The sequence below is a fragment of the Amphiprion ocellaris genome, chromosome 2, assembly GCF_022539595.1.
Source record: "Amphiprion ocellaris isolate individual 3 ecotype Okinawa chromosome 2, ASM2253959v1, whole genome shotgun sequence".
Taxonomy (NCBI): domain Eukaryota; kingdom Metazoa; phylum Chordata; class Actinopteri; family Pomacentridae; genus Amphiprion; species Amphiprion ocellaris.
Window position 1 is genome coordinate 566,079 of NC_072767.1, and position 22,944 is coordinate 589,022.

The 22,944-nt window shown below is 38.1% G+C and overlaps 1 protein-coding gene across 1 annotated transcript in view; it reads left to right on the forward strand.

Moving 5' to 3' along the window:
- LOC111566277 (ELAV-like protein 4) overlaps nucleotides 1-22,944 on the forward strand; it is an 88,149-nt gene that overhangs the window by 59,859 nt on the left and 5,346 nt on the right. Inside the window, exon 6 of the mRNA XM_055017664.1 lies at nucleotides 3,928-4,081. Coding sequence (XP_054873639.1) covers nucleotides 3,928-4,081 — 154 coding nt within the window. The remainder of the gene's footprint in view (nucleotides 1-3,927; nucleotides 4,082-22,944) is intronic.

Here is a 22,944-nt window from a genome sequence, read left to right on the forward strand (position 1 = left end):
ATCTCAGATTTTTTCACAAAAAATCCCGATTCACAATTTATCCGATTTTTTTTTTTTTTTTACCCCCTACCTATTCTCAGCACCCCGGAGTCCAGTCTACTTTATGCAAATGAGCTGCAGCCCTCTCCAGGTAAACACACCTGATCGCAGCTGGAAATGCGCTGCATGTGGCATGCTGGTCCGGTTGCGGTGCATTTCCCGCTGTGATCCGGTGTGTTTACCTGGAGAGGGCTGCAGCTCATTTGCATAAAGTAGACTGACTTCTAGTTCAGTGGTTCCTAACCTGTGTGGCTTGGAGCCCCTCCTATAAGCTGCACCCCAGCCCCAGCACCCCACCCACCCACCACCACATAAGTACACTACAAAACATAAGAGGAAGTTATTGAATTGTATTACTAATAGAAAATTCCAAAAAAATATTTTATATTAAACCAAGAGTTCAATAGCTGTACTATGACGAGGAGGAGAGAGTTTATGGCTGCAGTAAATTTGGTGACACTACAATGCATAAGAGTTAAGTTATTGATTTTTTTTTAAGCTAAAAAAATCCTTAAAATTATGAAGAAAAAATATTTAATATCAAACCAAGAGTTGTAGTATGAGCAGCAGGAGTCAGTTGCTGGCTGCAGTAAATTTGTTGAATATTTGTGTCTCTTCGCTGTTTGCAGCGGTTTTGCATTTTGCAGACGGTTCCTGTTCACTCGTCTCACAGCCAGCTGCTCATAGACACCAATGTTATTTCTGCAGCTACTTTTGATTAAACTGGGCTTGTAGCATATTGTCTACCTTACAACGATGGAAAAGAGGCATCGTTTATGTTTAGACAACGTATATTTAATGAGTTATTGATGCCGGAAGTCCGAATTTGTGAATATCTTTCCGACTTTACCGAACTGTTTTGTTTCCTGACGTCGCCGTAATTCGCTGGTTTCATGCTGTCATTTGCGAGCATTTCACTACAAATGACACAATTCTGTCTAGTTCTTTAATAAAACCAAATTTAAGGTAACTCTCGAAGTATAGCCGGAGTTTTTAGGTACTGACGAATCTTCCCCCGTTTTGTGTTTTTCAGACACCGTTTCCGTCAGTAATTTTCTAACTGTAACACAAACTAATAAATCGGGATGAACTAGAGCCAACCTGAAGAAAGACCAAATAAATGTGTTTTTAAAATGTTTTATAAGTAGACTTGTGATGACACAGCGAGTCTGTTACTCTGATTTTATCCAGAATGTAAAAATCTATTTTTTATAACATCACAGCCTCAGAGCAGACAAAGCGGACCCCAGGTTGAGAACCACTGTTCTACTTTATGCAAATTAGATGCGGAGATTCCGCATCGTGAAACTGTCCTCAAACTTCTAAACTAGGTGTCAGTGACCTAAAATGAGGACAGATTCAGCTGCTGCAGATTATTTTTCGCCTCAAATGCTTTCAGAAATACTTTTCGGTGACGTGTTTATGAAATAAAAGGGAAAATTTGCGGCCGAGCCGCTGTGTTTATCTGACTCGTCTGCAGGACTGTCCAGCTGAAAGCTCGGTCATGTGACCACGTAGCAGCCTGCTGTTGCTCAGTGCTGTCATGTGACCATGTTGTGGTCCGCTAGTGACCACCCGCCGTCCGTGTGATTTTCAGATGCGGTGCGTTGCCGTGCGGGAAAATAGCATCTAGTGGACACGTACCTTTAGATCTGCACCGCTCGCCGCCATGTTGTTTGTGTATCAAGTGCGGGGGGGAGGGGGGCGCACTCTGAACTACGGAAGCCCAGCGGGAAGGTGTTGGTGGTGGATGTTGATGAGAAAATCGATTTTCATAAAAACAAATCGACATTAAGTACAAACCCGAATTAATCGATAAAATCGATTTATCGCCCAGCCCTAGTTCTCTCCATGTCGAGCTTTGATCTCTAATAGCCATTTTTCAAAGCAATTCCAGCAGTACTCTGTGCATCTTAGCAGTAATAAATAACGGAATATTAATTAACTAAGAGAGCCTTTTAAAAATGAAGGCATGTAAATGCCATCTTGTGGCCTGGATATCCAAGAGGAGCAAAGACATGAAGGGGAGCGATTTGCCAGTATTAAGAATACAACACGTTTGTATCCACAGTAGCTTAACTGTGTTTGATATTAATAAAGATAGAGGTGTTTTTCTGAATTTGAATGCGCATGAGCAGTGCTATGCAATGTGCAGCAGCCAACACTGAGGCTGAAGGTTGTTTACATAGTGTGAAATTTATAAGGTCTTTATTGAGTGTAGCAGACTGAGTTCACAGATTTTCACTCTCACACTCTCATGACACAAGAGGTTGCCTCAAGTTGTTCCTGAGATAAAGGCGGTCTCCGTAATGACACAAGACAACCCTGCATCTCTGTCTGGCGCTATCGCTCTTTCACACTTCATTTCCTCCCTCCCACTATCCTCTTTCCTTGCTTTCTCGCTCCACAACAGACTGAAAACCCTAAAGGTAACAAGGTAAATGAAAAGGCTGCGCAGTAATTCTAAAATTAAGTTTGTCGCTCTTTCATGTCACACCCTCCCCACTCTCTGCCACTACACTTGCGAGGGAAAACGCTTGGCCCAGAGATTCACATGCTCTCAGGCGATGTGTCTCTCTGAAGTGTCTCTGAGTTTGTTTCACTGCTGTGGTTTTTCCTCCACCATGACACCTCAGATTTTGTCAGCGGTGGCTTCGCTGTAGCTTTTGCGTCTGAGGTGTGAGGGGAAGCAGTGTGCCAAAGGTGAGAGCAGCTCACAGTGACACGCATGCACATAATCTCAGACACGTTTATACGCTGCGTGCTTGTGATCGCTTTAATCTTCACACTTACAGTTTTTCTGACTTTGCCGCACACATGCGCACACGGCAGCTGCACTCGTACACAATGCTTCTCACAGCTTGAGGAGGTGTTGATGGATTAGACATCTGGAGTCGGCTGACAAGGAGAGAAAATGAGGGAGAGCTGCACGGAGAAGAAAAGAGGCAGACTCTGGAAGAGAGAGAAAGGTTTAGTAAGGCGGCGTTTGCAGGAAGGAAGCAAAACATCCAGGCAGAGAGACGCAGAGAAGGAGGAAGAGGAAGACAGAGGAGCTGAGAGCAGAGAGACTAAAAGAGGAAGATGTGTGAAAAGAAAAAGTGAGACATGGGGAAAGCCAGCTGTTCCCAGTCCCATTCTCTCACTGTTCCAGTTCAGCAGGATTTCCATGCTGTTGCTCAAGGATACAGCTGCATAGCCGCCATATTTGCCTGACTTTAACCTTATTTGATGACTTATGTCTCCACATGTCAGATGTAATGAAAGCACTGCGAGGGAAAGCTGTTCCAGTCAGCAGCAGTAGTAATGGGATTTACACAACTTTCACTGCAGCAAAAATTCAGGTCTACAAATGAAGATGTTGAGGAGGTTCGGTGGTAGAGAAGCTGCACAGTGAATCACTTCTCACCATGGCTTCCACATGCAGTATGTTCTAGTTTGATGAATAAATATGACAGAAAGCCTGCTTAGTTAAAAATCTGCAATCACAACATATTAACTTATTAATTAAATCATGTTTTCACTCAGATTGGTGCACAGAATCACAACAATGAATGAAATGACTTTTAAAAAACCTGAGGTTTCCACTCAGGAGAACAAAGTTTCCTTCACCTCCCCCAGCACCACTTAGGGAGGCACCAAGTGTTATCTCTCCAGCGTTCTAAGCAGCTAAGTCTTTTCCTAACAACCATAATCCCCAAGGCAAGGTGCACTGAGAAAACACAGTCGCATCTTCCTGCCTGTGGATCCAGTGATCCACACCCTTACCCATCCACAAAACACACATAAAGGCTCCGACGTAAGGTTTTAGCTGATGCGTGTTAAAGCACAGGAGCCCTATTTTGTTATTTGAAGAAGCTCTAAGACTCTTGTTGTTTCTGTCTCCTGCAGGTGTCATATGCACGACCCAGCTCGGCCTCCATCCGAGATGCTAACCTGTACGTGAGCGGCCTGCCCAAGACGATGACCCAGAAGGAGCTGGAGCAGCTCTTCTCCCAGTACGGACGCATCATCACCTCCCGCATCCTCGTCGACCAGGTCACAGGTATCCATGGGGCAGCGCCTCCTCTGTCTTTACACCGTTACACACCACCATCACCTCTGAGCTGCAGCACACACACACACACACACACACACACACACAAAACGCAAATATCACACATAGATGTCTGCAACTCCTGCACCAATCTACTCTGCAGTTCCAGTCTCTTTACTCCTCATTATTTCTGACTTCTTCTACTTTTGAGGGGCGTGTTGTTTTTGTGCAGCCCTGTGGAACAGTCACTTTGCGTTTCACTGCGAGCATGTGACAAATAATATCTCCTGAATCTTGATCAGTCAGATCAGACTGAGCCATTATAGGCTTCCTGTTGTTTATGTGGAAGATTACAGTGTCTCTCGTGTGTTATTGTCGTGCTTCTTTTTAGCAACAGTCGCTACTTTCAGGTTTTGTTCTTGAAATGTCACATTTTATTTCATGATGCGACCATTTTTTGACATTAGATACAGCAGAAATAACAGAGGAACTGCCAGTGGAGCATTAAAACCACCGACAGCTGAAGTATATATTGATCATCTGGTTGCAGTTCGACATTCGGCTGGAAAATCTGATGTTACTTTGACATGCACCACCCACGTAAATGATTCTGCACACCGTGCACAGCCCTCCGTTGCATTCCTTTACGACAATGACCTCCCCTAGTAAGACAATATCCTCAACGGCTCTGCAAAAACTGCCCAGGAATGCCTCAGGGAACATGACAAAGAGTCCAAAATGCTGTGAACTATAACCCAGTGCGACTGAGAATTCATGGGATGCACTAAAACAAGCCCGATCCATGAAGTACCAGACGCCTTAGGACCCCCACAGACGTCCTGCCTTCATGCCTCGATGGGTCAAAGTGACACAAAAGGAATCTATGCAACATTTTAATGTTGTGGCTGGTCAGTGTAAATGCATATGTATATATCGGTCATGCCAGATTTCTGGAGAAGCTTTTCCAAATTTGTTGAGCTGGTGTTGCCATGTTTCACAGCAGTGAGACCAGTGATGTGATTTTCTAAGAGTGTATTTCTTCATTTACACGTTGTGCTGCTGTATCTCCATAAAAGAGTGGAGTAGCAGGTGTGATTAGAGTTGCCAACACAGTCGGTGCACCCAAGACCTACATCTTTGTGCTTTTCTTTATGCTTGTGTGCTTAAAATACTGCTCTGAATGTGCTGATGTTGTGGATCAGCAGACTACATGCACATTCCTTCTTTTATTTGTATATAGAAGTAGCTTAAGAGTAAAGTAGCATAAAACTATAAAACACACTGAACATGTTCCGTTTCAACTCTGAAAGGATCAAGAATCATGATAGAATATAATCAATCAAAATTCAAAAAAATAAATCAAACAGCTTCTCTAAAAGATGAATGGCAGTGAAATGATATGCCACGTTATGATCATATGAAAACAACGTAGAAAATGAGGAATTAAATGAAATAAAATCAATTTTACCTTCAACATTTTAGAGTTAGATGCCCTTGAAGTAGACAGAGGTGTGTTGGAATTTTACTGTTTTTAATTCGTGTTACTTTTTCCAGCATTTCTTTAGCAAATTATTATCTATAACCAACTTTGAGCATCAATATTATGGGATGTATCATAGTTTCAGTAGTAACACGGCACCAGTTTAATGTCTATAGAGTCACAGAAACAAGCACTGGTACCCTGGATGTGTTTTCTGATTTTTCAACTTTAAAAAGTGCATTCTGGGTAAACTTTCAAGGCTCATATTAGCATGTGTGGTAGGTGGTTGGTCAGAACAAGTTATAGACAATGAAAGGATCATTTTCACACACATCTGATACCAGGATCGTCTAATAGACATGATTCCATCTGTGTCAAAAATTTTTTTGTAATATAACATGAAACTAAAAGCACAAAATTTTGACATAACCCGATGCAGTTCTAGTGTCTGTAAATCTAATAGCATTCATATTATGAAGGTAAAACTCTGCATGGCCTCATTAAATATACTACAGTTACTGTACATAAAAATCATCAGACTTTGAGGGACTCAGGTGGGAGACTGATTATTCATGCAATGACCCAAATTTGAGTTACATAAGTTGTTGAAATTATATTAATTTTGAGCAAAGATGTTTGTCTGATGCACTGAAAATCGGTGACACCGTTCAAGTGCATGATTTTATCTGTGATTTTTCATGTTTCTGCTGTATTATGACGCTCAAATAGCGGAAAAATGTATCGATTTCGATCCTGTCTCCCAACTCTAGCGTCCTCCAAACATAGCGAGCGACTGAATGACCTCAACAGGCGATTTTCGTGACCCGACCTCAGCTGAGGAACGATGATTACACGAGCTGCATAAAATACATGCTCAATTACACATTCCACTATGTCCAAAACAGAGGAGTGAATCCCATCAGCCCATTGTAGTGCAGAAGAAGCCCTCCAGCGTGTCTCTTAGATCCATTTCAGGGCTTGCTGGTGTGCCTACAGGCTCCAACCTGCTCCAGCGTTCTGTGCAGTGTTCTGATGAAGCACAGAGCAGCAGCATGCTGGAAGCCACACTCATTTGCCTAAGCAGAATAAATCACTGCTGGCAGTGAAGTGCACACCTGTCTGTACACAGCGAGTGGAGGGAAGAAGAGGGAAAGAAAACAAAGGATGGGGGGAAGAAAAGAAAGTAAGAGAGGCGTAGACGAGCAGAGACGTGGGAAGGAGAGGAAATGAGAAGAGGGAGGAAGCAGAGGAAGAGCTGAGGAGGGAGGAAACGGAAAAAAAAGTTGGAAAAAATGCACTGGAAATAATATCTGTAAAAAAAAAAACTGGCAGCAAGAGTGCGAGAAAAAATGTGTAAATAAACTCTGGAGCAATATCATTGAAAAACTGTTAAAATGGTGAAAACAATGAGATAAATGAATAATAAATAATAAGACGGAATTATATAATATTTATATTTTAAGTGAAGGAGTAAAACTGTAATTTTAGGTCACATATTTGACACAGACTTTATGTACAGTTTTGGCCTTTATTTCAACAGTCAACTTTTTTTCTGTAATTTTATTTTCTGTAATTAAAATAATAATTAAAAAAACTGGAAATATAGTCTGCAGAAAAGCAGTTAAAAATATTTAACCATTATTCAATCCTTGATATACATAATTTATTTTAAATAACATCAAATATCTGTAAAATAACAATAGTTTTTCCTAATTTAAATACAGTACAAATAGTGTAATTTCAAACAATATAAAAGAACAAAATACTATTTATATAAAAATACTGATTTTTGATGTAGATGCAGTTTACAAGTTCGTCCAGTTTGTTTTCATTTTTACTAGTTATTTTTATGATCTAACTGGTAAAAAGGAGAAATTACAATAAGGACATTATGTACAAAACAATTACAGTTTTTTCTGAAATTTAATTAGATATCATCTATAATTCAACAAGGAACAGGAAACAGGGAAAGTTAAAATTATTTATAAATTACATTTAAAAAGCAATATAGCTATATTTTTCTTTCAAATAACATCAAATTTTTTTTAATTATTTAAATTGCTCATTTTAAAGCAGTAAAAAAAATATTGTAATTTTACAGTCAAACATTTTAAAAATGCAGATTTTTATTGTGGGCATTTGCAATTTTGGCCAGTTTTTTCCACAGCTAACATGTAAATTATTTCTTATTTTCTGTGATTATAATTTGTAATTATATTTCTGTTTTCTTTCAAATAATACCAAATATTTATATACATGTTGATTTAAATGCTGTGAAAATCATAGAATTAAAGAACAAACTGCCTTTTAAAAAAGCAGATTTTTTTGTGGACATGATTTACAGTAAACTTGTTCATTTTTGCCACAGTGTCCCTCCTCCTGACACATTTGGATCTCCTGCTTCTCTGTCCTGACCGATAAACCTGTCCTACCTGCATGTCTCTGAGCCCCGGTGGACTCTGCTGTAAAACTCCATCTGATTAAGATTAAACACTACAAATGTCCACGCAGGCAGCTCAGACAAGGTTCCAGTGCATTCATTAGAGGCTCGGCCATTCATCGTGTTCGTTCCCGACTGGCACCGGGTCAGTTTTAAAGAGGACCGCTTAGCATGTGCACTGCTTCATTTACACCACTGAGAATATTATGAAGCACCACAGATCAAAGGGAAGATGCTCAGGTGAGGAAATAAATGGGCTTTCACATAATCGCTCCTTTCACGTCCTCTGATTTAAAGCTGCCACTTAATGCTTTAATATTCATACGGGTCTTTCTTAAGAGGCACTAAAACCTCATTACTGTCCACCTGAAACAGTGCCTTGTCCAGTTTAGTGTGTTTTTGTCTGACAGAAGGAGAGGTAAATCAAAGAGGAATCATTTAATCAAGTGCGACTAACTGATGTAATTAAGAGAGGCCAACAGTAATTAATTTACACCTACAAAACTCCACTTTGGTGGATTTTCAAAGAGAAACCTGTCTGCAGTGTCACAATTATTCAATTAGCTGCTTAAAAATGAGCAGTTTTTTTTTTTCCAAGGCAAATGTCAAAACAGTGCAGCAGTTTGAGAAATATCCCACTCCTTTCTCCTGCACATCACATCCCTTTTTATTTGATCCGTGACATTGAGTAAAACCAAATGAAATTAACAGTTAACACAAGTGCTTTTTAACAGTTTCATGTAAAAGAAAGTCTTCCGTTGTATTTCATACCGTGGCTGCAAAAGAATATAATGCTAATGGAGTGGTTTAACCCTCCGAACCCAGAGCAGTCTCTGGGCATTTCTGACAGTTTTACTAATTTTGGGCTTCTTTGTTTTACTGCAATATAAAGTCCTGCTCCTCTACAGAAACAGCACAACCATAACTACTAGTACAGACAATTAAAAAATGACTTTTTAATCCCATAAATCATTTAAAAAGCAAATCCAAAAGTTTCGTTTCTTTATTTTACAAAAGTGGAAAAAACTTCAACATGTACAACCATTTTCAAGTGCTGCCATCTGTTATTGTCACTGTATTTTTGAAAAATACTCCACACAGTATAGCTATTTTGCTATTTACATCTTTAATTTGTTTGTATAATGGTCTCCTATCTGCTCTGTGGAGATACTGGCTGCAGTTCAGCTGAAAAAATCCCTGAATTTTTGTCACATGACTGTTGGTTGTAGCTAATTTATTAGTATTTTTCTGGTTATGCTGAGAAGTGCAGAATATTCTGTTTTTTTACAGAATCCAATTACAACAAATGATTCATTTTTGAATGAAACGTGAAGAATAAGCCGTTTTTTTTATATGAAATATCACCGTTTTTAGCTTAGAAGTGGTCAATTTTTCTGACAGAACTCCAAAACACTATTGGAAATGTGAAATTCCAATGATATTTTTTTTTGAGTTTTTACACTGTCTGGCTCTGATGAATTGTATAATTTGGGGGATTTTACTGAAGATAACAACTTCCCTACCCACCGGTGAGATTTGGGGTTCAGAAGATGGTGACAAAAGAATTCTGATTTGATTTCTGACACTAAAAGCACCATCGTACCTTAATGCAGAAAGTTAATATCACCATCTGTGATAGATCCAGTAAATACATGTAAAAAAAATCTTATTTTAGGATAGTAAAAAAAAATTGTTAAAAAAAAAAAAAAAAAAAATTACAGATTTTTGATGTGGGTGGCTTTAACTGTTTTGGAATGGGTTTTTTTTTTTTTTTTTAAATCTTTTATCAAGTAAATTATACCTTTTTTGTGAGATTTTACTATGTACAGTATATTTTTCCGTGATTTAACAAAATATGCAAAATATCAGCCAAAAAAATATTTAACACATCAATTTTATTCATCTATACATTTTTTGCTGATTTAAATACACTGACAACTGACTTTATGGTCTGTTAAAATGCAGATTTTTGATGCAAATGTTATTTAGAATCACCCTTTTTTAATTTTTATTCTTTTTTTGTTTCTATATTAATATTCTTTTCTGAAATTTAACTAGATATATTTTCTCTAATTTAACAAAAGGGAAATATCCTTAAGATATGCTTATACTTCCAAAAAATAGAAAATATCTGTAAAATATAATATTTCTGTTTAATTAAATACAATAAAGTAATGATATTTATTGCTAAATAAATAGAAATAGGGTAGTTTATTTAAATACTGTGAAAAAAGCAGTTATCATTTGTAAAAATACTAATTTTTCTTTTTTAATCCCTTTTTTCCATGATTTTACGCCTTACTATTATTATTATTATCTGTAAAGTAACTGAACTGAATAAATAAAAAGTGTAACTTATTCAAACGCTGTTAAAGAGGCAGTTATTTGTAAAAAATACTGGGTTTTTTTCTTTTTTTAAATTACTTTTTTCTGTGATTTTACTAATTATTATTATCTCTAATGTAACTAAACAGGGAGAATTTTAAACACAGAAAAGTAGTGATATTTATTGCTGAATAAATTTAAAAAATGTGTAATTTAAACGCTGTGAAAGAAGCAGTTACCATTTGTAAAAATACAGTTTTCTCTTTTTTAATTACTTTTTTCTGTAATTTTATTCATTATCTGTAAAGTAAACAGGGAAAATGTTAGATACAGTAGAGTAAAAACATTTGTTGTTGAATAAATCAAACCAGTGGAATTTACTTAAATGCTGTAAAAGAAGCAGTTACCCTTTGCAAAAATACAGTTTTCTTTTTTTATACCTTTTTTCTGTAGTTTTACTCATTATCTGTAAAGTAACTAAACAGGGAAAATCTTAAATACAGTAAAGTATTTAGTAGTGACATTTATTGCTGAATAAATAAGAAAAAATAATAAATCTGTGGATGTTCTCAGTCATCCAGGTCATGATAAGTCTCAAGCAAGCATAAGTTATGGCAACTGGACTAACCTAACCTCATGTGAGTCGAAAGGTGAGGCGACTCACATGAGGTTAGTCCAGTTGCCATAACTTATGCTTGCTTGAGAAGAAAAAATTATGTAATTTAAATGCTGTGAAAAAAGCAGTTACCATTTGTAAAAATACAGTTTTCTCTTTTTTTATTACTCTTTCTGTCATTTCACTCATTATTATCATCTGTAATGTAACTAAACAGTGATAATCCTAATTACAGTAATGATATTTATTGCTGAATAAATATAGTCTAATTTAAATACTGTGAAAGAAGCAGTTAGCATTTGTAAAATGCAATTTTTTCTTTTGTTAATTCCTTTTTTCTGAGATTTTGGTTTTTTGGCCTTTTTTTTACAATTAACACATAAATTAAAGTTAAAGAGTTAAAGTTAAAGAGACTTTATTGTCATTGTTCAGAAGTACAACGAAATTTGTCTGGAAGAACACGACAATTAGCATCAGTGCAAATAATAAAAAGATAAAAAATACTCTTAAAAAATAAAAAGAAGAATCAAAGTACTATATACTTCTTATTATCTGTAATTTAACTAAGCAGGGAAAGTCAGAAATACAGTAAAGTAATGACATTTATTGTTGATTTTTTTTTTTTTTTTTTTAATTGCACCAGTGTATAAAGTTCAATTGGTCAGTCTGTCCACAGAGCAGAAGGTGTTGTTCTGCTTTCACCTGCACTAATTACTAGGGCTGGCCCGAATAGCAGTTTCTGGGCTCCGGATATTCGCCCCGATCAATGGCAAATATCCGAACATTCGGTTCGCTTCACAACGTCCAAGGTGGGAGGAGGAGAATCTGAATATTTGGCTCTCAAAATAAATATTCGGATACCGCCATCGTGACCGAATATTCGGATATTCAGGTCCAGCCCTACTAATTACCGTCCTAGCTACTACCTAAAGCACCTGAAACCTGAAACCATGCATGCTGAACACAGATAAAGGGAGAGATGTTCTGCTAGATGCCCCCAGAGGCTGAAGGATCAGCAGGAGAAATGTTAATGATTAATTAGATGTTAGAGTTGCTGGTGATTAAAGACATGGAGGACTTTAGAAGGACCCTGAGAGCAGTAGGCTGCCATCATTGACTCATCTTCTGTTACTGCACCCACACACGCACGCACTCACACACACACTCACACACGGACACACACACACACTCGCTCGCGCGCACACACACTCACACACGCGCACACACACTCACATGCGGGCACGCACACACACACACACACTCACACGCGCGCACGCACAAACACACTCACGCGCGCACACATGCACGCACACACACTCACACACGCACACACACAAACGCACGCACGCACACTCACACACACGCACGCACACTGCCATTAAGAGAGAAATGGGCTGCAAATTAAAACTCTCCTGCGACTCAAAAATGTAAGTACAAAACAAGAAGGAGAGGCAGAGAACAGAAAAGGCAGAGACGCTGGTTTGAGGTTCGATTATCGGTGTCCAGACAGATGTTTTAACGTCACCGTGACGATGAGGAAACGTCCCCCCAGCGGAAAATGAAAACCCAAGTCTTCCTGGCTTTAAGGATTATACACTGAAAATCTGGAAAGACTGATAGGTTTTTTTCAGGAAATACGTTAAAAACATTGGAACGCTGCAATGCTCCGAAGCTGTAGAAAACTGTGAAAATAATGGGAAACATTTGTTATATGTTTTTTTTTAGCAGTAAAACAGTAGTTTTGCAGTGTTATTTATTTTTTAACAGTTAACATGTAAATGAATACGTTTTTATCTGTGATTTTACTAGATATTATCTGAACTTTAACAAAACAGGAATACTCTGTAAAAGACAGTCATCATTTTTTCAAATTTATGACAAATATTTAATGATATTAGTTACTGATTTAATTGAAGCAAACAAAAAGTGCAATTAAAAATGAATGACTATTTGTAAAAAACTGATTTTTGATAATGTTCTTTACAGTTTTGCTTGTTTTTGCTTTTTTGAGTTAACATCTAAATTAAAATTTTTCCGTGATTTTACAAAAAAATATTAAATATAAATATTTATATAAATATTGAAAATATCTTTAAAGTAACTATTAGTATTTATTTCTGATTTAAATACAGTTTTATCTTTATGGTCAAACATTGTAAACAAAACAAAATGGGATTTGTATAAGAAAATGATTTTTTTAGCAACATAAATGAATACTTTACTGTACTTAAACAAAACAGGAAAAACCTGTCATCTCAACCATTTTTCAAACCTTTTGGCAAATATCTATAAAGTAATTATATTGTTTTATGATTTAAGTGCAGCAAAAGAAAAAATACAATTAAGAATGAATGACTGTAAAGATACAGATTTTTGTTTGCTTTTTTACAGTTTCTTCAGTTTCTTCTCAGTTTTTATCTTGACTTAACATGTGAATTAAAACTTTAGTGATTTTAGTAGATATTCGTAATTTAATAAAATGTGGGGAAATCCATATTTTTTTCCTTTTTTTAACATTTTAGTATAATATATGTTCTTTCAATCCACGGAAAATGTCTGTGAAGTAATGACACTGCTGATTTAAATACAGTTTAAAAAGTCATTTTATGGTCAAATGTAAAAGAACAAAACACTGTACAAACGTGTAGTTCTGACCTCTTGCTTTTCTTTTTTTATATACAGTTAATACATAATACTTTTCTATGGGATTTTACTGTTTTCTGTAGTTTAACAACAATGGAAAATCTGTTTAAAAAAAAGCCAAAAAATATTTATGATTTTTTTTCAAGCCGAATACACATTATTTCTCTTTCAAGTAATGGCAAATATCTGTAAAATAATTCTATTTATTGCTGATTTAAATGCATTGAAAAGTGTAATTTTAGGGTCAAAGGCTGTAAAAGAACTAAACTCTACAGACTATAATAATACAGATGTTTGCTTTGATTTGTTTACAGTGAACATGCAAATTAAGACTTTTTATCTTGAAACAAAACCGGAAACAAGTGTAAAATACCAGTAAATTGTTTAAAATATTACACTTAAAATGTTACTTGTTTAATTTTTAACAGTGCGTATACTTTAAGCTACTGATGTCATTATCATGTGGTGCCTTCAAGTCTTGCTGAGGTCATCAGTGCGTCATTAGTGTCCACATATTTATTGAATCAGCCTCATCAGCGTCTAAAATCCAATTCCGTCAGTGATTCACTCTCCTGCCAAGCTAAGTTCCGATCTGAGACTCGCCTGCACGATGTCCAGACAGAAAGTCGCTGCAGAAAGTTGCCGAAGTCACGGATGTTCTGCAGCGACCAGCGGCAGATGGGAAGATGATCCCCGGCACTTGCTCTGCTAAATTGGGAACATGATGTCTGTTCTCTAAATGGCCTCCTCATCAACAGGATGCACCCTGCAGTCACTCTTCTGTTCGAGAAGACGAGAAAGGAACTTTAAAAACATCACTGTTAGCATCTTTCAGTCAGAGGTGGCTGAAACAGAAATCCACTAAAACTGCCAAATTGCCCCAGAGACTGAGGCAGCGAACACAACATCGACTTGACAAGGGTATCTCTCCATTTCTTCCTCTGTTATTGATTCCCTCTGAATGGATCAGCATATTTTGTCTCTTTATCAGTGCAAATAGCGCCACATTTCCTCTCCAGCCTTTTCCTTCTAACCTTCGGTCGGGCCATGATTTTGTGGTTTGACAGTCTCGATTTGAAACAGATATAATATCAGAGACGGCTCCGGATCAATAGCCGGCTATTCCTAGTTCTTCATCCCCAGACCTGTATGCACACAGAGGTCAATGCTTACCTGATCAATGACTGCAAATACAATCGATTGGCAGGCAAACGACAGCCCTAATGTGAAGCTAAATTGCAGCTCAGTGCGTGCAGGGATTGACTGTGAAAAGGCGAGACTGAAGCTGGCAGATTCCCATGGTAACAAGCCTACATCCCATCATATAACCCATGTTAGTGAACGCCACCGCCGCCGCTGCTATTAAGTGTATTTTGCACGCTGAATGAAGAAAAAAATGACCCGATATTGAGCTAAGAGTTGCATGATAGGCAGAGTTGTTCCTGATCAAAGTAGCATTAAATTAAGGTTTGGTTTCTTTGAAATCCGCCTTACATGCAGCGTCCATGCTTGAAAGCTTTTCAGACACTTTAGCGTAATTTACTGCCAAGTTGTGTATCGGAGCTTTCGGGAATAAAAAAAATAAAAATCTCACAACAAAACAAGAAACACTCGCTGCTTGAGAAGTTCAGCCGTAAACATGCAGCATCACAAATGTGCTGTCACTAGCATGAGAGGAGCTGAATTTATGTTCGCGAAGGTTTTAAAGTCACATCATGTTTGGTGTGAATAACCACTGCACAGAACACGACCCGTTTAAGCAAAGTTTTAATGTAACCCATGCTGTTTTAGGTGGAACTGAAACGCTGCTTTTGCTGGAAAGAAATCCAGAAATCACACAGCTGAAACAGAGAAAGTGATGAAAACTCTGGATGAGATGTTTCTGAAGTGTTGCCGGGAGGTTGTTGCTGACTGCTTTAGTCTGCACAGATGCATCAACAGTTGTGGAATTCTGCTGAAATATCCTCAAGTTAGTGGCACACGATCCAAACGTGGTCGGCACAATGCATATTAGTTCATTATTCTATCTCAGAACCTGTGGCTCCAGCATCTCTGATTTGTTTCAAACTTTGTAATCATAAACTATGAATATTTAAATGGGTATCTGTGAAGTTTTAGATTGATTTATGAAATATTTTCCAAGGTGTATGTTTTTAAAATTGCCCATCGGAAGGATAATAGTACAGTATAATATAATCGTGTAGTATATAATTGTATTTTAGTTCATTCTGGTAAATCAGCTCAAAATATTCTTAACATAATTTGAAAGAGAAAGGACTGTAAAATGAAAGATAAAAGTAAGAAAAATTTCACATATTTTACAGATTTTCTCTGTGTTGTTATAATAAAGTTATTTTCCAGGGCAAGTATAGAATATTAGTTCACGCTAAACCTTTAGAAAAAAATAACTTGCCCTGTCCACGTCAAAATTCTATATTTACAATATTTTAATCATAACATTACACAATCTTTTTACAGTATTTAAATCGGTAAACAATGTAAAAGATGTTATTGACAGTAAAATTCTGCATATTAGTGACAGAAAAAAGATAAATTTGAGTTTAATGTTGTTTTGCAGGTTTTTCCAGTTTTGTAAAATTACAGATGATATTTCGTAACATTTCAGAAGTATTAATTTACATGCTAGCTTTAAAACGAGGTCAACCCTGTACGTCAAAAATCGAAAATCTGTACTTTTTACAAATAGAATTTTATTCTTTTACAGTGTGTGACTTTAAAATTATAGTGTTTCTACTGTGTTTAAATAAGCTGCACATATTATTTTACTCAAGTTGATGCTATTAGAAAGAATAATATATAAATGATTTTTTAAAAAAATGTTTCAAATAGTTTAATTTATTTTACAGAATTTCCCTGCTGTGAAACTGCAGATAACCAGTAAGTTTACAAAATAAAAATATGAATTTACTATATTGACTGTAAAAATTAGATCAAATCCGTAACTGATGTCCCTGATAAAAATCAATATTTTTCCAAATAGCAGTTTATTCTTTTACAGTGTGTGAGACAGATAGATTTCATTTTACCAAACTTCTGTCTTGTGAAACTACAGATGATATTTAATAAGTATTAATTTACAAGTTGACTGCAAAATAGGCTAATAATGTACACAAAAAAATAACTATTTTTCCAAATAATTTATTCTTTTGCGGTGTGTGGCTATAACATTTTAGTGTTTCTTCTGTGTTTAAATAAGCTACAAATGTTGTGACACTATTTGAAAGAAAAAAATATGTATATTGACTTATTTTTTAATTAAAATTTAAAAATATATAGTTTTAATACATTTTTCTGAATTTCAGTTTACAAAATAAAAGTATTAATTTAATACTTTAATAATTTATTCTTTTACAATTTGTGACTATAAAAGTAGTGTTTCTTCTGTGTTTAAATAAGCTACAAATATTGCAACACTATTTGAAAGAAAAATGTGTATATTGGTTGATTTTTTTTAAGTAAAATTTGAAAATATGTAATTTTAATGAATTTTCCAGAATTTCCCTACAGATAATATCCAGTAAGTGTACAAAATAAAAGTATTAATTTAATACCTAATTAAAAAATAGATATTTTTCCAAACAATTCATCCTTTTACAATATGTGACCATAACATTTCACTGCTTTTCTGTATTTAAATTAGCAAAATAAAAATAAGGATATTTGTCATTATCTTCATAGTTTTTGAACGTTGCAGTATTCCACCATTTTTTTAAGCAGATTTCTTGGACTTTTTGTTCTACAGATTTTTTTTTAGCTTTTTTTTTTTTTTTTTACAGTGTGCATCTCAAGGTTGAGGAAATGCGACTATTGTGCGAGTTTCCCCACAAACCTGCACGACTCCACAGTTCAGATTTTTTGTTGTTTTTTTTAGCTTTCTCTTGTATTCAAACCGTTCACGTTTGCATCTGGCGCTTGTGAATTTCAAGTATACAGTTTTTTCTCAGAGGAATTCCTCCCCCCACCCCTCACTCCTCGGTACAGTTAGTATGTTCTCTCCTCTCCCGACTTGAATAATGAATGTTCCCCTCCAGACTGACACGGCGCTGAATCCCTGTTCCCAGCCTGTCCGGCAGCACAGAACACAGCGGTCAAGGTAACGCCGGTGGAAAGCTGCATGACTGCTGCAGCCTTGACTCATACTCTCATCTCACACCTCTCTGCCTTTAGTTTCTTGTTTTTATTTCATCTTCAGAGCGCATCCTATCTCCACGATAGCCAGAAACACGCACGAAAATGTAAAAAAACCACATGCAGATATCCACATCAATACGTGCACGCAGCAGACAGATGGTTGGAGCTGTGCACTGACAGAGGCTAAAGCACAGGGCACCTCCACTCTTCAAAGTCTCCTCGTCCCTCCTCTCGCTGCTTTTCAAATGCCATCTGTAGCCAGGCACACTAATGTTACTTAAAACAAGGACATTGCCTTTTTTTCCTCCGGCTTCTAATTAGAGGCCAGTAGGAATGACGGTTTTCTTTCTGCTGCTGCCATATTAGAAATCTTTTGGAGAATCGTTTGGCAGATGAAGCTGGAGAAGGAGAAGGAGATGAAGCTAAAAATGTCCAGATTTTGCTGATGTCTGTGTGCAATGGTGCATGGGTGTGAAAAACACAATGCAGTTGGATGGATGAAACTGTGTGTGTTTGAGAGGGAGAAAAGAAAGTGAATGTGTGTTTCATTACCCAGCAGCCATGTTTCTCACCTTTCCTTCGTTTTTTTCTCTCCTGGTCTCTCAGAGGAGCAGTCATTTCTCTCTGTCAGTCAGTCAGTGTTTGGGGAAATGATAGTGGGGTTTTTAGAGAAGGAGCGGCTTTGTTTGGGAAGGAAGCGAGCAAAGAATAGCACTGTTTCCTTTCATCATCATCCTTTTACTGTCACCTAACATTCTCCTCTATCTCCTTTTGTCCTTTTCCCTTCTCTCCTCATCTTTTTCCCTCCTCTCTCGCTCCGGCCTCACCCATCCCCCTCCACCCTCTCCCTCTCCCTCTCCCTCTCTTCCTGTTCCTCCACCCTCTAACTCTCTGTTCCACCTCCACCCTCTCCCTCTCCCTCTCTTCCTGTTCCTCCACCCTCTAACTCTCTGTTCCCCCTCCACCCTCTCCCTCTCTCTCTGTTCCCCCTCCACCCTCTCCCTCTCTCTCTGTTCCCCCTCCACCCTCTCCCTCTCTCTCTGTTCCCCCTCCACCACCTCCATCCTCTCCCTCTCTTCCTGTTCCTCCACCCTCTCCCTCTCTCTCTGTTTCCCTTCCTCCACCCTCTAACTCTCTCTCTGTTCCACCTCCACCCTCTCCCTCTCTTCCTGTTCCTCCACCCTCTAACTCTCTGTTCCCCCTCCACCACCTCCATCCTCTCCCTCTCTTCCTGTTCCTCCACCCTCTCCCTCTCTCTCTGTTTCCCTTCCTCCACCCTCTAACTCTCTCTCTGTTCCACCTCCACCCTCTCCCTCTCTTCCTGTTCCTCCACCCTCTAACTCTCTGTTCCCACTCCACCACCTCCATCCTCTAACTCTCTCTCTGTTTCCCTTCCTCCACCCTCTCTTCCCGTTTCCTCCTCCCCAGACCGAGGCAGTGTGTTATTAGTAAGGCAGCCAGTGTGCCTGTCGGTGTGTGTTAGAGAGAGATAAGCACAGGTAGACAGAGTTACATAAGCCTCTGTTGATTAGTGTGGAGGAGAGGGAGAGGAGGGAGTGAGGAGGAGAAGGGGAGAAAGACAGATTGCTGTACCTTAGTAAGTACATTGTGCTCTAATGCTGGCTGTATGGCTGGCTGCTGGTTGATAAGTAGGCCTCGGCTTCAGGGGCCCGTTGAAAGGACAGTCATTAGGTTGGGCTTCCTAGACTGGCAGCTTGCTTCACAGATTGCAAGTTTGTTTTTGTTGCGATGTTTAACGGGAGAAAAATAAACCCTCTTCTCCAGGTTTATTATTAATACGGCGTGACAGAGGGGTAGTAAATAAAAAGTGTACCGCAGAGCTTGTTTTTCCCCCCATTTAAAGCTGCTTTGTTAATTAAATCTGCAGGTAGTTTCTGCTCACATACGTGGAATTTGTATGAGTTTAAAGCTGATAAATAAACTTAAATGATACACACTGTAGTTTATTTAGAACAAATACTCCATACTGCCGCAGTAGAAGCTCTCCAGTGTGTTTTAACCCTCTGAAGGAGTTTCTCGGCTCCTCTCACATTTTTCTTCACTGTGGGCTCATTTTTCACGGTAATATCCAGTCCTGCACCTCTATGGAAACAGCATAACCATGGCTAAAAGTAAAAAGAACTCAAAAATGTCTCTTGTGCAGCATGACACAGTTGTAACCCCATAAAGCATCAAAACGCAGACAGGAAAGTTGAATTTCTTTGATTATTTTTTGCAAAACTTGTGGGAAAAAATGGATTCACATGTGTAAGTGCTCACAGGTGTTACCAATACAGGGAAAACTGACCTCACATAATACTATTTTATTATTTACATTTTTTTACTTTGTTCCTGTGCTCGTCTTTTATCTAAATTTTTGTCACATGACAGTTTGTCGCACCTCTAATGTGTTTCCGGTTGAGCCAAGGAGCACAGAATTTTACTGTATTTTTTAAGATCTGGTTAATGCAAAGAGATGAATTTTGACATTAAAAATGTAATAAATAAGACTGGTAGAATGAAGTTATTTTAGTTTAATTTGGGTTCAGTTGTCTGCTGAAATGACAAGTTACACGCAAGTTACACACACGAATATTTTATTGTCAATATCATGAAAATCTCACGATTCTCTCTTTTTTCCAGTTTTTAGTTCTGATAAATTATGAAATTATGGCAGTTTTTTCAACAAAAACATTCCTTTCTAACCCGGAGGCGGGTTTAGAGGTTAATCCATTGTGGTAAATAAGCCAACAAATACACTGTTTATTGCTTATGCACTTTCTAAAAACTACACGAGCCATTTAGTGGAAGAAGTGAGCTTGGGGCTGAATATTGCAGACAGGACAGGGAGGTTAGAAAGTACTGAGAGTTGAACTAACACACAATTTGGTCTTGTAGTGGAATTTGTTGAAAATAGAATAACGTAAGCCTTGTCTTCTAACCCTCTGAGTCCCCAGAGGCATGGGAAATTAATAAAAAATGAATAAAAATTACTAAAATTACATCATTTATAGGAGCCAGAATCCATACAAACGCAAAGAATCTTTGGATTTCCAACAGTAATTAGAAAACTAACCGAATCTAAGTTTAAAATCATGATGTGTCATTTTTTTTAAAAAAAGGGGGGGGGGGGGGGGGGGGCATGGCCATGGCCATTAAAGGCCATGGCAGGAATCTCGGCAACTTAATATAGATGTACCCACAAACAACATGACCTGAGTACAGGCGTGTGTTCTGCATGTGTACGTTATGTACAGATACCGTATCACGTGATCTAAATATGTAGCAGGCGGCAGGAATTGATGGGACTCAGAAACACCCCCACAATTTAATCAGTTATTCCTTGTATCATTTATGACAGATAAGTCTTGATAAGTCCTCAGCGGTGGATTTGTAGTAGGATCACAATCAGCTGATGTAGTGTTCACTTGTTGTCATGGTTACAGTGATGCCGTGCCGCTATCTGGCAGTGATACAGAAATCTTTAACCAATCCATGGATCCAGACTATATCTGGCATCACTGCCAGAATCTAATCACTTGGTCCTTGAGTCATTTCTGAGCTTCCCTGGAAATTTCATTTCAGTTTGTTTTTGAGTGATGTTGCTGACAGATGAACGGACGGACAAACGTAAACCAATCATCACTTCACAAATTCTATAAACAGCAGAAAATTCTATGCTCCTTGGTTTAACCTTCACTCACTCAACGTTGACCAACAGTCATGTGACAAAAGTTCAGAGACTTCTCGGCTGAATTGCAGGGTGTGCATTCATAGAGCAAATATGGAGACAAGGATGTAAACTATTAAAAAATGTAAATAGTTTTTACATAAAGCATGTAGAGTCACATTTTTCCAGTATTTCTAACACCTGTGGGCACTTGAAAAATGTTAAATTTTTTTGTAGAATACATAATTTAACTTTTGTTGTTTTTTAAGGATTTTTGGCATTTTAACTGTGCCATACTGCATTATAGATGTTTGAGTTTCCTCTTTTTATAGCCATGATTGCGCTGTTTCCATCGAGGTGCAGGTATTTACATGGCAGTGAAAAATGAATTCACAGTGCACAGAAGCTGCTTTGGGGTTCAGTGGGTTAAACTAATGCTGGAAATCCAACTCTGACAGCGATTCGTTTCTGAACACATGAAACATATGGAGCGTCGCTTGGTGCATTGATATTAAGACACTTTCTGCAGTCGTTGCACAGTGAGAGATTAGAAAAATAATTTTAAAAAAATGATCAGTCTTGTCTTCAACTCGCTGTTTGTGGCAGAAACCATCTGTTCTGCTTCGCTACCTGAACTCGTTCTTGATGTCGACTTAATCTCACTCCTGAGTCGCTGTTTTCTGCCAGCGTACAGCCGTGAGCGGATCACATACACGTTTTGCAGGATGATGATGAGGTCAACCACCATCTCCTCACGTCTCTCTCACCTTCTCACGATGCTATTGTACAACCTCAAGGACAAGAGAGGCCGGTTCACACTCGAGCAAACAGAAGAAAACGCATCTTGAATCGCGCACACGCTCTCTGCAATCGGTCACGCACCATTACAAACGGTCACGGACATCTCGAGTCCTCTTTTCACACTTCACTCTTAATAACACCTCTTCAAGTCATCACAGAAGTGTGTGTGTGTGTTTGTGCCGGGCCTTCATCTGTATGCCAAGCGTTTGTCTGGAGGCCCTCCAGCAACAACCAGCTTAGGAGGAGCTCAAGGCCAAACAAGTGTGAGGATTAAAGGACGAATAGAGTCCTTCTCTTCTGCTCTCTCGTCTCAGCGGAGGAAGCCAATGATCAGCGCTCTCCCTCTTCCTTAACTACCGCTGAGGTGCCCTTGAGCAAGGCTCAGAGTTGCCAAGTGCCTTGCAGCAGCGAGAGTGTTGTGAAATTGGACTGATTCCAGTTATCAAGGTGAAGAGTGATACTGGGGGAAGTTGTTTTTTTTAACCAGATAATAAAGCTGCAACTGTCCATTTCCATTTGCAGACTGTAGCTCCTCCCAGAGACACAGCACTGACCCCCTTTTTACCTCACATGCACGACAACTACAGGAATAAATGAAGGGAGCCGAAGAAACAGCAGCGGTTGTTGTTTGCACTGTGTACATCCCTTTAGAATAGTTATTTTTCTGCGTCAGACAAGCTAATTAAAATGTACAGGTACAGAGCTGGCACAACAGGATGGAAGGGAGGGGAAACTGTGAAAGGCT